The sequence below is a fragment of the Poeciliopsis prolifica genome, unplaced genomic scaffold, assembly GCF_027474105.1.
Source record: "Poeciliopsis prolifica strain line A6 unplaced genomic scaffold, Auburn_PproV2 SCAFFOLD004, whole genome shotgun sequence".
NCBI lineage: Eukaryota > Metazoa > Chordata > Actinopteri > Cyprinodontiformes > Poeciliidae > Poeciliopsis > Poeciliopsis prolifica.
In genome coordinates, this window is record NW_026562379.1 from 1,048,075 (window position 1) to 1,064,609 (window position 16,535).

The 16,535-nt window shown below is 43.2% G+C and overlaps 1 protein-coding gene across 2 annotated transcripts in view; it reads right to left on the reverse strand.

Moving 5' to 3' along the window:
* Nucleotides 1–3,992: 3,992 nt before the first annotated feature.
* sik2b (salt-inducible kinase 2b) overlaps nt 3,993–16,535 on the reverse strand; it is a 47,343-nt gene continuing 34,800 nt past the window's right edge. Inside the window, exons 9-15 of one of the 2 annotated variants that reach the window (XM_055029004.1) lie at nt 15,763–15,921; nt 13,405–13,636; nt 13,035–13,328; nt 9,964–10,121; nt 9,096–9,209; nt 8,796–8,884; nt 3,993–7,875 (exon numbers count right to left, since the gene is read on the reverse strand). In XM_055029004.1, coding sequence (XP_054884979.1) covers nt 7,236–7,875; nt 8,796–8,884; nt 9,096–9,209; nt 9,964–10,121; nt 13,035–13,328; nt 13,405–13,636; nt 15,763–15,921 — 1,686 coding nt within the window. In that variant the 3' untranslated portion in view covers nt 3,993–7,235. Of the gene's footprint in view, nt 7,876–8,795; nt 8,888–9,095; nt 9,210–9,963; nt 10,122–13,034; nt 13,329–13,404; nt 13,637–15,762; nt 15,922–16,535 lie in introns of both variants that reach the window. The other variant, XM_055029002.1, reaches the window with a different exon arrangement.

Here is a 16,535-nt window from a genome sequence, read left to right on the forward strand (position 1 = left end):
GCAGCCAAATATCCCAAAGGTTACAGCTGACAGTTTTAACTAAATGTTTTGGGGGAAAAGGGAAGATATTTAGCCAGCAGAGCATTATTTGAAAATCAAGTCAGAAATTGGAGGAGTGTTTTTATCCTCATTATAGTTTTTGTTGTTTTGTTGATTCAAGTCTTAGGAATTGGAAAGGGGTTTTATTTTATTCGGGCCTTTTCAACATAAAGGTCCAAATGTTATCACATTTTCATTACAGCACTTTATTACATCATTGACTTTATTATTTTGTCCAAAATTACTACTTTATTACACAAGACCTTCTGCGATTGAAGATGCCTCTTCAATAGCACCTGATGGACAACATGAGGAAGGCAAACAAATCTGAATTATTGCTCATCATCGTCTATTGGTCTTAAGAGCGACAGAACTCTTTCTAAGGCTTTGGGACTCCAACATGGAGGGCAAAAAAAACATCTGAAGTTGACAATAAAACATCTTTTCCTCTCGCAGAACAGGAGGCCAATCCACCCCTCCAATCCGCTGGCAGGAATGAACCAGCAGCAGCAGCAGCAGCAGTCCATTTCTCTCTATTTAGATCCGGCTGTATGGGGGGATTTCAGCAGCTTGAGCCCTTGATGGAGCCGAGAGCCTTGACGTCAATGCAGCTGCCTCCCAGGACTGTGTCATTTATAACGAACGGAGTCAAGCAAAGCCCGCTCACAGTGTGACAGTGCCACACACACGCACACACACACACGCACACACACACCCACACACAGTGTGAGGTCAGTTCCTCTCAGGATGACAAATGACAAACATCAGGCGGGGAGAGGAGGCGCTCTGTTGGCCAGCTCCGTTTCTTCAAGTCACCTTGTCGCTCCGGCTCTCTCCCTCCGTTCTTCTCTGAGCTGCATCACAGGGTCTGTGAAGCGATGAGTGTTTGACCCCTTGCCCAGAGGTCACACTGCCAGGTGGGCTTTTTTTTTTTTTTTTTTTTCTGGCACTACTAGGTCATGTGTGCTGGGATTTTAAGAGTTTATCCAATCTGCTGTCCAGCGTGAGCTTCGCCAGAAACCAGAGACAAGGAAAGGCCCCCGGAGGACAGCTAATCCTCACACATTTGGAGGCCTTTTGTTTTAGCTGTAGCATCTGTTTCCAGTTGTGCTTATGGAAAAATGGATGAATGATTTATTTAATTAGCAGAAAAGGGAAGGGAGCTCAGTTTTTGTAAGTAAACGACTAGAGAAACTGGACGTGAATATAGCTTTTGCTTTTTAAAAGACATTGCAGTAAATATGTATTTGTTCCTGAAATTAATACACAATGAAGGCATTGTTTCAATTTAGACAAATGAAGAACTTAATGTATTATTACATATGCATTGGGTACGTTTATTCTCCACCATGCACTCATTTGACAGAAGACGCGGGTCCGTTCCAAAACGTTCTTCTCGCCTCATCGTTGTTCTGCGACCTCCGGCTCTGAAAGACCCGGTGGGTTGTTGTCATCCATTCCCCCCCCCCATCCTCCCCCCTGCAGGTTGTCATGGCAACCATGGATGTCATCACAGAGTGCTCTGGCCCGACTAGTGAACTGGACCCGCCGACACCGTGATATTTCACTGAGAAAGAACAGGAAGATTTTCATTGAGTGGGTCCAGCCACTGTGAACTATAAATAACCAGGTTTCATATCAAAATCCCGCTGTCTTGTGGGGAAATTTATTGCCAGCCTGCATGATTTTTTTTAATTTTTATTAAGAACGTAGGAAAACAGACTTTGTGGTAATCCATATCAGAGCGGAAGTGAAGTAGAGAATTGTTGGCTGTTGTTTTCCCCTCTCCCCCGAGATTCCTTCCCTGATCCTGAAAGGTCAGTCAAATGCTCAAGATGTGCGTCTGAGCGGCGACACGGCCGAGATTTCTTTCTCTGCCAAACTGGATCTCGGCGCTGGACTCGGTTCATCACAGCATCATTACTGACAAATACAAAAGTTGGTAAGATTGTCTGGTACTGTTCACGTTCAGCTCCTGCATACTCAACGTACCAGGATGACTTCGTCTCATTGGGCAGGTATAAGGTCTGATCCCCTAGGCTGTGTACTTGGCCCACTTTTTTTCAGTATTTGAATGCTTCCCCAAGCTCAGAAAATGACTCACATCAACTGCAAAAGATAAGCCGGTGACTCACAACTTTGTATTTTTGTCACCGACACGTGACCAAAAGTTTCCTACAGTCAGCGCGTCAGGTTGTCCACAATGTCAATCACTAAATGGGTCAGAATTTCTTCCAAGTTGATGCAGACGAGACAGAAATGACTGGTTTTACCACCCAAAAACATAATAGTGTGCACAGAGCTAAAACTACACAATGCTTGGGTTTTAGATCATATTAAATGTCAAAAATGTTGCTTTGATGACTTTCCGTCAACAAATTTGAAAGGTTATTGTGGTTTCCAAGAAGGTCAAGAGTTTTATCAGGTTGTTTTTAGCAGGCCTGAGCCAAGTATGCTTGAAATCTGCATTTAAATGCACATAGTACATGAAGTCTTTGATGCTTCACTGTCTCATAAAGCAGCTTTAATTTCATTACCTTGTGTATGAATTGCGATATTCCAAGTGCCTTGCGTTCTAAGACCTGAGAGCCCAGGAATGGGGCCGACTGGAATCTGATCCAGAGGGAGCGCTGAACGGTCGTGACCCACCTCGGACGCTTTGGCCCGGCGGCCCAAACTGAGGTCGTGCGCACGGCCTCACCCTAGTAAAAGAAGCCCTTCTCTGGTTTCCATGAACAGACTGACCCCCTTCCTTGCATCCACCCCCCACCTACCACTGTTGGTGTATTAGTAGGATTAGCTGTCCTCTGTCTGAGTGGGCTGATTGGATTGACGTGTTCCCTCCACATGAGCCCTTCCACACACATCACCCGTGTTTTTTCTCATCACCCTGATTACTCCCTCCCTCCACTCTACGGGAGCGTAGTTTCGCTCTGGGGACATTTTGGCTGAAACCTGCAGTTTCTGTGGAGACCAATCAAGAGTTTTCGCCTATTTTACACCGAGAAAGAAGTGCTGTTTGAATTTCCTGCAGCTCCCCACGTACCGCCAGATAAGTTTCCCTGAGGAAGGATTCAGTTTGGTGTCGCGGTGCAGAGCTCAGCCTCTGGTCAGAGCTGCAGCTCTCATCCCTGCTGATGAATTATTCACCGCCTCCTGCAGGTTAACACTCATTGGTAAAAGAGCTGTGCAAAACGCTGCAGCTTCACAGCTACTTGTGCAACAAAAGAAGAGCAGCATTGAAAGAAATGTCCAAACCGACAACATCTTCTTCTGATACCATTGTAGATGGACTTTTACACTTTCCTGTTGGTTTTGCATAAATATACATCTCTCCACTTCAAGTTCTCCAGTCAGTTCGCCCAGATGAGCAGCAGCAGTCCAAAGCTCCTAAGATCAGACGTCAGCGATGCTGTGGGGGAACATTGCGATGACGTCCTGAAAGCGTGGGTCGGAATGAGAAGGAGCTTCTTAAAGAGACAGAGGCCCAACTTCGAGGCATCGACCTTTAGGGTTATGTATGATAATATGCAGCATTTTAATAATAGAAGGTAACAAACTTGAATGTGCTATAAAATGGTACTTTGTGCCTGGAAAAAAATACCACAAATTAAGGCCCTCAGGCAATTTGATTGACAAATGAAGATATTAAAAGACGATGGAATGACAACAGGAAAATAGGGAGATTCATAAGTGAATGGGCAGAATAATAGATGGACTGACGGAACGATGCATGGATTGGTCCATGAATACCAGGACTTTAAGATAAATGACAGATCATGGATGAAATTAATAAATGAATAGATACATTAAGATTGAGGTGGACTGAATGACTGATAGTGGACAGACTAATGGATGGATGACCTTAGCAGGAACCCCAATCGGAGCAGGACGAGTCCTTTAACCCACTGATTAACCAAGACAAACACAAACATGAAAGAAACACACCCGACTCTGTTCAATAAACCTTTTTAATCTCAACAGCAAGTTAGCTTATGTGTGGTCAACATCAATGACGGTAAATATAAAACTGGATTTCTATTGATTGACTTTTGTTTTTAAATCAGCGAGAGGTGAAATTATGATACCTGGAAACACATCCACTAGAATCTTTATGACTTTAGTCTTCAGCTAGAGAAATATTGCTATAATACTTTTCAATGGCATACACAGATTGACCAGCTAGAAAAAATAAAAATAAAAACAACAGAAGAAACTAAAGAAGCTCCAAAACTCCACCTGGTGGGTTGTACAGGGAAACTTCTGAGGGACTTTGGTACCTTTGGAAAACCTGGTTCTACTTATGTTTAGGAAAAAACAAACAAATCATAAAAACAGAGAGGAAGTAATAGTAAAGTAAACGACACAGGAGCCAAACCAGGAATAGTCATTCGTATTTAGATTGAAAAGAAGTAAAAAGGCACACTGAACACTATTCAACACAACTCCCCCGGGGCGAGGATTCACTACAGCCACACAAAGGACACTCATCATAATAAACTGACAAGTTTTGCTGTTTCTCAGATTCAGACCGACGGTCACATAAAGTGTCACGCTCGTCTGGTCTTTCCTCGAAAGAAAATGGGTTTTGTGTCCGTTATTGTTGGGGAGGAGAGACGACGAAGCGTCCTCCCGCTTCGTCCTTGAGGACGCTTCGTCCTTGAGGACGCTTCGTCCGCAAGAAAACCGCAAACCTTCCCCACGTCTTTCTCCTCCGTCACTTCTTCCCTGTAGTGAAAGTGCTCCAGTGTTCAACCTCCCAAGATCCTCTGGTAGATCTTTCAGTCTGACCATTCACAAAGGCAACTCCCCTCCCTCTCTTATGCCAAGCCTCAAATATTTTTGCTTCACTCTTTATTTCTATCTAATGGACATTTAAACCCACAAGCGGGGTGTGAGCTTTTTTTTTTACCCTGTCAAACTACGGCTGGATTACGACAAGAGCAACATGCCGAGTTTGTAAATTGAAGGGTGGAACTGTTAATGTGACTACGAGGTGAATTTCGCAATAGGCCTGCATTTCATTCTGGTCAACTGAGTCTGCTGAAGGTATTAACAACCAAGTAAGTGACCAAATAAGCCAAAGAAGCGCACAGTTGTGAAATATTCCAGGTTCCTTGTCCCTGCAACCCCACAGCATGATGCTGCCACCACTTTTTGTATTCAGCCCCCTAATGGCTGACGCCTTTATGTGATGAAACGGTTCACATAAAGGCTTGTTGATGTGTTTAAAACCCACTCATCAGTTTCCTTCCACTTCACAGTTACATGCTACTTTTCTTGGTCAATAAATCCGACTAAAAAATTTAAAAAAATGTTGGTCAAACTAAGAAATACTTGGATCATTGGGTTGATTCACTCAAACTTTCCACACATGACAAACAACCAAGGTCAGACCATCTTTTGTTGACGGTTCAACTGTCAGTTTCAACTCTGGGTCAGACGAATCTGAACGAACACCTCGGTCTGCTGCTGGATCCGACTCCAAACCTTCCTACAGTTTAACCACAAACCACCACAAGCCGCACGGTCTGGCAGATGGTCGCGGTACCATAATCTCATCTCAACTGCTGTCGTGACGATCGATCATCTGTCTGAGGGAAATCTAGCAGATTGAACACAGTCCGAGTGCCGTTAAAGTAAAACACACACACAAAAAAACAAAGGGTGAGGAAACAAATGAGATCCTCTGTTAGCAGAAGGATACTGGGCTTCATCTCACAGCAGCCGCAATGTCAAAGGAAAGAATCCACTCAGAAAATCTTTAAGGGGGTTATTTACTTTAAAAAAAACAAACAACAAAAAAACACAGCAGAGGCATGACTGGAGCAGAGGAAGTAAACCAGAAATAATCTCTAAAACAAGGACTGTGGAAAAGGTTTAAGAAATCTAAAAACACTGTTTCTGATTTGATTAAACCTCCGTTCACAGAATACCTTAAAAAGATAACTTTTGATGTTTGCAGGGCAATTACAGTGTTTCTTCCATTTTTCACAAAGATTTTGATTAAATTAATGCTCTAAATGATTATTACTGGGGAAAAACTAAACAGTTTCGTCGACTTCACCACAGGAACCACCATGAAACGTTTTCCAGCAGGAACAGAGGTGAGATTATCTCCCGCTTACATCATCCGCTCCAGTGACATCACCGCTGACCTGGAGGTGGCTGGGAACCAATCAGAGGCTTCCGTTTGCGACCGCCCCGCCCCTCAACATTCAAGGATTAATATTGCTTCAGTATTGCCACAGAAACACACGTTCACCACCAACGCTCCACTTTCCGTTGAATCGACATCAGCCCTCATTTACCAGGCGAAGGCGTGGCCCACTGAACTGGTAATCATAGTAATGGGTGAACTGGAACAGCAATCAGTAGTGTTGGAAATAGCTTGAGATCAGTAGTTAGAATTTATGAATCAAACATCACAAAAAAAATAAAGAAAACAGACAAAAAAAAAAAAAAGATGTCATTAACGGTTAAGAAATGCAACGCCATAGCAGGTATTTGTTACATTTGTGTGTCAAAGTGATAGTGTTAAAACCTGTTTATGACTCTACAATATAACTGCACAAACCACCAGCTTGAATCGCTTGAATTTGCGTTGATATTTGTGGTACCGTGATAAATGAGGACCATCTTCTCCTGCTCACTTGGTTTGCCCCCCTCATCCCCGTCTTCTCCAAACGAATTGAATAAAAAACCCACAGAAGTCTCATTCAGAGCCCGCCTTACTGTCTCCAACGGTAACTTAAAAAGCACGACCAGCCTTTGTGCTTTTGGTTGCCGTTCAGTTTCAAGTCCCTAAATTAGTTTGCTCTCAAACCATTTCTCGACGAAATGCTGCGGCATCCCCCTCCGCCGGTCCCGTTAAACGGCTCAGCGCACGCGGCGACGGCAGCCTCGCCGCGTCGGCACGGCGACAGGCCTCCATGCTGCCTTGCGAGGGCAGATGGGAACTACAACAGGGGGTGCAGAAGGAGAAAGGGAGGTAGGTTGAGGGAGGATTTTGGTACAAATGTTGAGGCTTCTTACAACTAAGAAATGAAGTTTCTATTAGTTGCACAAAAGTGAACACTTCCTTCCCTGCTGCTACGCTTATGACCTCCGCTTACATCTCCATTCTCCCTGCTCTTAATGCTGCGTTGCTGCTTAACACCGCTCTGTAAGAACAACAATGAACTCCTCGGTCGGGTTCAGTTGACCAGTACGAAGCCCTGCTGGGAGTCCACGGTCTCCATCATCTCGCTGTCCAGCAGGGAAGCGGGCAGCTCGCTCATCCCCAGGCTGTCCGACTGGGCCGGCCCGCCCAGAACCCCGGGCGCGGCCCTGGCCTCCACCTCTCCTGGAGCGGGATGCAGCAGCGAGGGGGGGTTCATGGACAGCTCATACTGGTCTGGTGGAAGAGCCTCGGGAGGGGGACCGAGGACGGGCTGTTCACAGCCAGGAGGGAAGCTGAAGCCCAGGCCGCAGCTGGAAGCATCTTGAGGCAGATGGGGGTGGAGCTGGGGGTGGAGGTGGGCTCCGTGAGGCAGATGTTGAGTGTAGTGGTGATGGCTCATGTAGGGGTCGTAAACCACGCCTTCCCCCGGCTCCAGTAAGGGGCTCAGGCTGAGGGCGTGGCCAAAAGGGGCGGCGGCCTGAGAGCTGCCTTGCTGCTGCGGCTGCTGGCCGCCCGCTGGCATGGCGGGGCCCTGCGGGGGGCCCGGAGGCGCTGTGGGGTCCATAGCGGGGCCCACCGGAGGGTAGGAGCCTTCAGCTATCTGCATCTGCTTGAAGTAGGCCTGCAAGCCCATTCCTTGCGACTGCTGCAGATACATCCTCTTCTGGTTCAGTCTGGAAGGAGGCATTAAATTAGCACAAAGCATTTAAAAAAAACAATCAGAAAACATAGGAAAAGGGGAACTAAATATCTAAATCACTAAACTGCTGCATGTGTGTTTTACAAGAAAAAAAATGTATCTAACAAAGAAGGATGGAGAGCTGTAGCTATAGAGTTGGGAACGTCTTTATTGGAATGAAACAGTTCATAGAAATGTGATAAAAATGTTCATGGGACTGAAACAAAGCAGCCTACTTAAAGCGGCTCTGCTCATCAGAATCACATGAGAAGCAAAGGGAAAAAAAAAATGCTCGGCATGAAATCAGCACAGCAACATGGAAGATGCTGAACAAAATGGAGCATCAGTCCGTTCACCAGGCTGTGTCACTGTGTCAGCTTGGCTTCCTGCAGAAACAACGTGCTAAAGCATTTCTACACGTTTTCACAATTCTGACAGTTCTGTTTTGCTAAATACTGTAATTCTGGATGATTTTCAAGTCTTACACCAGATTTGATGTCCACCTTAACTGGACCACAATGTTTCAAGTATTTTAAAGCATCTAACAGGATTGCGCCCCGTCTCTGTCTCTGTTAAAGAATGTCTTTTCCCACTGCACGAACCTTCAGCCATGATAGTGTTCATGATGATATGCAAAGTTAGTTTTCCATCACACAAAACATTTTGTATTAAGCTTTATATACAGTAGAGCATATTTCCCTCATTTTTTCTAACACTAACTTTATTCCTCTCCGTCTCTCAGATTCGTGGAGGGCAAAGCTAACATTTGTACTAGCAGCAGATTTCATGTTGTCATAATGAGACAATTACTGAAAGGATTTAAGGATTTGAATACTTTTGTGAGGTTCTGTGAACAGAAATCACCAGGGATTCAGAAAAGAAGAGGAGAGCTCAGAGGAGACATTTTTGTTTTACCTGTGCTCCTGCAGCTGCTGCTCTAAACTTCGAGGAGTCTCCTTACAGAAAATCTGACAGCTAGCAGGACTGTTTGCCAAGATGTTGGCCTTCTGGGCAAAAAGAAAAAAAGAATGGACATTTCAACTAATAATTATGACTAAGATGGTTGCAAAATGTGATGCTAATCTTCAGTTGTTTTACGTTTTTGTTAATTTGCGAACGACATCAACAACTACTCAGTACAGCAGCTACAGCTGGGTGTCGAGTGCAAACATGTGTGAGCTTGTAAAACCGGTCAGTGAGTAATGGTGACTGTACCTGCAGCCTGTGTGTGAGGTACTGTGTTTCCAAACTCTGTCTGCGGGACAGGAGAGGCGGCTGGGCTTCACCTGGGTATAAAGCTAGGCCCTCCTGCTGCTTGCAGGTCTCGCCCTTTAATTAAAAACATAAAACATTGGAAACAAAAATCCCCACAGATCCTCCCTGCCCACCTCTGTCAAACAATAAAAGCGGTGTCAGGGTCTGGATGCTTCACGGAGCTTCACGGAGTAAGCTTTGCTTTGTTCTGCACAGATGCCTGCGTGGCGACTCATCGGCCTGATGCCTTTTCCTAAATGGTGTGTACCAGAGGGATTTCACATTAGGTAAATGGAATGAAAGCTAGTTAAAAGGATGATGGGGGCTTCAAGGGTCATAACCAACAAAGAGAAGCTTTATTGCATAATGAAAATGGACAAAAAAATAAACAAACAAGAAAGAAAAAACAAAACAAGAAGATCTTGTTTGTGCTCATTTGGGGTTTTGTTTAGAAGATAGCAACAGTTCTGTTTCTCGGACGGTTCCTGTTTTGTTGTGTGTGTGTGTGTGTGTGTATAAGTGTGTTTGCCTGGGGTTTTTTTTGTGCGTGTGATTGTAGTTCTTGTCATTTCTATGGGCGAGTCCGACGCATTTCAACAATGGCTGCATTCATTTTGGCCGGGGCTCGGAGCTCCAGGGGGACGGGAGACAGTAAACAAGCCGGAGTTGGCTGCCTCTCCCGGGGTTACACAACAGCGCGGCTGCTTGTGTACGATTATAACTTTTTTTTATGTACAATATTACATCAGGAGGGATGCAGGGGTGAATCTGAGAACTGGTTATTGGGGAAGCAGGGGGTGCGGGGGGGGGATAAAGACCCAAAACCAACCTCAAGCAGGTTGTGCAAATGATGCTGTGGTCCCAGGAGGCTGGAGACTGCCCCATCTCCAGAGCCCATCTGCTCCACCAGCATCTGGACTTTGTTCAGCTCTAAGATGCCTTTGGTCCTCGCCAGGTTTTGGAGGTGCTGCCGAAACGCCACCAGACCTGAAAGCAGAAGCCAAATAGAACTGATTAAAACAGTGACAATTTTCAACAAGAAAACCTCCATTCAGAAGTACCCACAAGAATTTTTACAACTCTGAGTCAAATCTCAGCTCCAAAGACTGACATAAACATAGTTTCAATAGATGCATGGGATCTAATCTGCCTACAATAGTAATGATATTCGTTATGAACTCAAATGTTTATCCAGTGAATTATTATTAGTTTCTTAATCATCTATTACTTTCCTAATTTTCAATTAAAATGCAAAATCAGTTAAAAAATGCTAAAAAAATTTTTTTAAATCTGTAAAGTGTAAAAATTTACTCCATCTAGCTCCATAGTAATTCAATCCAACAATGGGATTCTGTTAACTTTACTGACAGATAATTTAATAGGCAACAACAAAAAAAAAAGGATTCTGTAAAATTTCAGAATAAAGAGGTACGACCTGTAAGGGTTTGCAATAATGGCTGCTTGAAAGGTAAAAAATAAAAGTAGATTTTCAAATGTCTGATACTCATCGAATGCAGAGTTAATAGGGAAAGACAAATATGTCTCTGTTACATTGAAGCATAAAAGTATGGCCTCTGGCCACAAAACTAAAAATTAAACACACCATACAAAATGGCAGAATGTGGCTTACATACTAGCTAAATTTCACCACTGATTAGATGACTGAAAGATGAATGAACCTGAGTCTTTGTTTCTATAAACTCAACCGACTTGAACCTCCAGCTCCGGCTCCATCCCTGTACAGAAACGGGCCTAATCCTCTCTGACGTCAGACTGCTGAGGCTTTGTCGATCTTTCTGACACTGGATGGACGTCAGCTGTGTGTGTATATATTTATATATACGAGACAGTGTGTGTGTGTGTTTGCGTGAAACAGCAAACAGCTCTGATAAGTTCCATCCAGTGGTGACGAGCCTGGGCTGTGAACGATGGGACCTGACTCACTGAGGTGGTGGGAGTTATTTAAAACCGGAGTCAGCAGTCTGACGCAAAAGAATCCGCAGCATCAACACCCTCCAAAGAAGATTATGGAAAATAAATTAATAACTGCAAACACCAACTGGGAGTGCACACTGCAGCCTGTCAGAGCTAAGCCAGGGAGGATCCATATTTTTAACTCAAGAGTAAAATCAGCTTCACTTGGCCTTAATACAGGTGATTTACAACCAGCAGGCACATAAGTAAAAAAAAAACAAAACAAATATACGGTAAAACTATAAACACCAAAAGGTATATGGAGGTTGTTTAGCAAACCCCCTCCTTGTGTTTTGGCTTCCATTTCCCTCTGATGTGCAGAAGAAAGAAATCTAGAGACTGCAGCTTTTGGAAAGAGAGGGAACAAGCACCACCGAGACAGAAAGTGAGTTAAAAGATGAGTGGAGGCATTGGGATATGGGTTGAGGGAGAGGAAGAGAGAGAAATATGTGGGCTGAAACCTTCAAAATGTGCCTCTGATTCACAAGGTGAATCATCGCCGTTGTCGTCATCAAGAGAAACCGAGAGGATGAGAGACGGGAAGAGGGAGCAGGGAAAAAAAGGCATGTGAAAGAGGAGGGGAGCGACACTCAGACAGTCTAACGACAGAAACACATATATGTGATTTTAAAGACATAAAACACACATGTGCGTGTCTGAAAGTGTGAAGAGTTAAGGGAGGAGCTTTATTAGGATCAAAGTTCCTTCATCTTAACTATGAGACTTGGAAAAATCAAAGTAAACTCACTTGCAATTCACATTGTTCTCCAACAGACATAGTCAGCTCTAGTTCATGTTGAGATGCTTTAAATCTGTAGGAAGCTACAGTCCTGTTAGCATCACAAACTTCAGCGTGTCATTTTGGGATTCAACTGACAAAGTCGGGTGTGCATTTATATTCAAGTCTGAGTCAGTACTGTTTACAATCACTCTTTTCTGCTACAGCTGCAGCTCTTTTGGGGTCATTTGTTGGTATAAAAATTAAATGAAATACATCAACGTGTGAATCCTGACATGAGAAAATGTGAAAAGTTACAATACTTTCAAAAGGCACTGTGAGCTAGCGGAGTAAAGCTCAGTGTCAATTAGATTTAAAAAATCTGGATAGTAAAAACAGAGAAGACCTTCCAATTAGCATTCGCTACCTTGTTTTGCCTTACAATTTAATACATAATGGAATACAGTAATGGAAAAATGATCTGTTCTGCAGCTCAGAGAATAAATCGAGGTAAAACCAGCTCCCATAACTTTAATTGGCTGCCTTTAAATCTGGAGTTCACTCTGTACTTGGTTCATTACGATGAAGCAGGTCTGGTTTGTTTAAATAAAGTTCATTGACTCTTTACTCAATGCCTTCGGCACAATGTAGTTAGACAAGCTTTTCTCTATTGAATTTGGTTCCTTTGTGTGACTGCAAGGAATGTTTTGCATTATTATGGGATAAAAGAAAGAGGTTCTGACTTTCATATCTTATATGAAAAGGGAGGTGCAAATTTCTTTATTCTTAAGACTCCTCCAATTCACTATTTTATAAACCTTTATACTGTTTTCAGTGTTTGCATGTGATTATTAAACAATAGAGCATTCTTAAGATAAAGACTATTAAAGCTGCTATATAAACATTACTTAGATATGGGAAGCAAAATTGGTAAATCAGTGAAGGGTTTCAGACCAGTTTGGGTCATTTGTAAACCTATTCACAACCAGAGGACATAATCCAACCAATTGATTCAGGTGTGCAGGACCAAAGAAAAACTAAAAAAGCAGGACAGCAACTCTATAGGATGGATATGAGACTTCTGTCTTAAATTAAGGCCTACTTTTAAATCCCAAAAGATATTCACTCATTGTAGAGTAAATGTAATCTGTCTGCTCGCAAAAACAAAAAACAATTTGAGGAAATAATTGAACCCTGTTGGCTCTGACCTTGTGTGAGGGAGGTATCGGATGCACGGCGTCCTTCTCTGAAGCTGATCGGGGAACGGTTGTGCGTCTCCCTGTGCTGGGATGTCAGGGCAGCCATTGCTGGGTTTGGGGGTCTCGCCATCATGAAAGGTGCAGGGCTGCAGCTGGCAGCGGGGCTGCTGGCTGGCATCACTTCGCTGAGGGACGGGGAGTCCTCCAGCAGGCCCAGGTCACTGTGTGCCGAGCCCATGTCGTAGCCAATATCTGAGTCCACGCTTCCCATGGATGGGTTGTGCCCCAGACTGAACAATTTACCTGAGAAGATCCCAGTGAGATCAAGGACCTGATGGACACTTTGTCTCTGCGATTAGATATGAACGTGACGTCAAACCTTGATTTGAAGGTCCTGGCTGGTTGGTGACCTCAGACAGGGTGTGCCGCCGCTGGCCAAATCGAGCCGTCTGATAGGCTGACAGCAGGTGGGCAGGATCGTCCTCTGCATCCGGCTCCTCAGTCTCAATGCCCTCATCAATCGATGTCTCCATCATGTTGCTGGGCGATGAGGTAGAGGACTTGCGAAGGACAGTAGTGGGAGGGAGGGGGTCTAGGAGACATCCGTTCACCTAAGATGGAGAAAGAGAGACGGAAGAATGACTGCGTGGCTAAAACTGTAGGGCAAAAAAAAAACAGTGACAAAAAAAAAAGGGTTTGAACGACACTTGAATAACATCCCTCAAAAGTGTTAATACTTCTTGATCTTTTTCACATTCTATCAAAGGTTTTATTCTAGGACTGCTGTGTTTAACTCCATCGACTTTTACCCATCAACTCTGACCACAAGAAAGATGACGAAACCAATCCCCGTAGCATGATGCTGTCACCACCATGTCGAAGGGTGTGTTATGAACACATATCAATTTATATAAACGCCGAAACATTCCATTTTGCTCTCAACAGACCAAAGCACCTGAAGTAAGCTACATGCAGCGCTTCCTTCACAAAAACTAACTTAACAAAGCAAGTCCCATAATTTCAAAAACTTCAACATATAAAATATAAGACAATTTATGTTTCAATTAAACAGATCAATATTATTCCCACTGGCTCAATCTAAGCGTTGCACGTTAAGGTCACGACGTTCCTGCTCAAATTAAAATGTATAAATGCAACATAAATTTGAAACCAGATGCTTACATACACCCAATGAGACAACAAATACTTTTTCTTTCCTCAGTCTGAAGTTAAATTAGATCAAACTTCTCTTGCTTTAGGTCAGTTAAAAATATCCAAATTAAAGATTTTTTTTGTAACTTTTGCTCAATTATAAATAATGTTTTCAAATGTTATTCAAACATTAGAAAAAATGTTTTAGATGAGGTTTATTGCAAAACTGCACTGTTTTGAGTATGAAGAACTTTAGATGAGAACATCTAATTGAAATTCAACTAATTTCAAGGACTTCAAGAACTCATTTGAACCCTGTAAAATGACAGCCAGGTCTTAGTAGTTGTTCACATGATGTACTGAAATATGCTCCACAAGATCTTTGTAGACTTGCATCTGCAAAAAAAATAACTAAATAAATAATAATAATACAAGGATCCTTTTTATTGCATGGAGTTGATCAATCATAAAATACATTGAGCTTTGCATTTGTTAATGTGATAAAAAGTGAAACAGTTCAAGGGTTATGAGTAATTTTGCAAGCCCGTATGCAGTCACACACACAGATCATCTGTATTGACTGCTGCAGTAACAACAAAGCCTGGTGTTGATCTAGAAAGAACAGCTTTGCCCAGATCCACATCTGCTTTCTTTAGTGTGCCGAGATAGGAATGCTGTTATCTAACAGACTCACATCGAGTAAAAAAACACATTGAGAGCTGAGATACAAAGACGCTGCAGGTCATGGGGATACAGACGTGAAACGATCGAAAAGAGTGGAGAAGGGCGAAGCTGAATGAAAAGCGAGGGGGCAGTTAAAAAAAGAAACAGGAGGAGGAAGCTTGCCCAATGGCGAGGAAGAAAAAAAATTATTTGTTGGCTGAGGGGCGGGAAGTCTGGGCGGTGAGATCGCGGAGGGTAGCACAGCAGCTTCCTGTCCATGTGTGTTCACTCGGCTCCGCATTAGGTCACATCATCATCACAGGACCGCTTACATAACCAGACTCCATTCAAGCAGATAACATGCCCCCTTACTTACCGCTTCGTTCTGCTTACCAAACACACACGCAGACTTACAAGTCATTCTTTATGGAAGCTGTGAAAAGGGGGGGTAAGATGGAAAAAAAAGCTTTAACTGAGCATTTCGTGAACGCCTGAAGGTGTGTGAAACCGACGCGACAGATGAACAATGTCTATGTTCTGGAACAGGAGGTCAGGGAAACAGCAGGCCTGGAGGTAAAGGTCGCTGGTTGGCATTGATGAAAAGGAGAGCACAGTGTGTGTGGAGCCGTGCAGGACAGGCAGCTGTCCTGTCTGATGTGAATGTGGCTGAGTGCTTACATAAGAGGACGTGTCAGCTGCACTCAAGCAGGTCGACGCTCCAAACCTCAAAGGAGTCTGGTGTGCACACACACGTGCACACGCACGCTCACACGCAAGTCTGGTTTACCTCAAGTGAACACAGCTAAGTCACATGCTGATAATGACAGTTCTAACTAATACTTAAAAACAAGTGGGAATTAGAAGGGACATGGATGCAGAGACACAAACAAAAACGCACCCTCATGCACCCTCTTGGACCTACTTTGGGCGTGCTGATGTCCTCCACCATGAAATTCTGCTCCAGAGGAGATGCGGTCTGGGGGAAGTTGCAGGCGTCAGAGGTGGATTGGGGAACGGTGGGGGGACACAAAAAGCGTACACCCTGCAGGGGCAGCCCCACCTGTGCTGAAGCGCTGGTGGACTGTGAGGTGGAAGAAATGCCAAGACAGAAGTAATGTTTTTAACAATTTTTATGACCACATTAAGGTAAACCAGGAACTGTTGCTGAAAAAGCTGGAAAGATATAGTAATATATAAATAACACATTCTTTAATAAAAGTTACTTTAATAACATATGTCAGTAATTTATAATTCCCTCATTTTCTATGGGGCTTAGAGCTACAACCTCAACCAAACAATCTGTTTATGAATAAAAAAACTAAACAAAATCAGCTGTTCAGTCGACAAAGAAAACTGGAAAGAGCATGTGCCAGAAAAAACCTGATCAGTAAAAAATATATTATGGATCACAGTATAAAGTTCATTTTATGATACAACTTAAAACTAATTAAGCAAAGGTTTACAATGAGTTCTTTAAGCAGAAGAAAGACATGATAGATTTAAAGAAAGGCTTTGATATAAATAATTTAAATTAACATTAATTTAGAGAATAATTTCGCTTTTAGTAAGGGACATTTTAAGTCAAACATTAGCCTTGTGGTAAATGTTGATGAAACTTTAAGAGAAACCAAATTTGTGACCATAAATAATTTTGAGAGCCTCACATTACGGTTCCAAATGGTAAAATGACCAAAA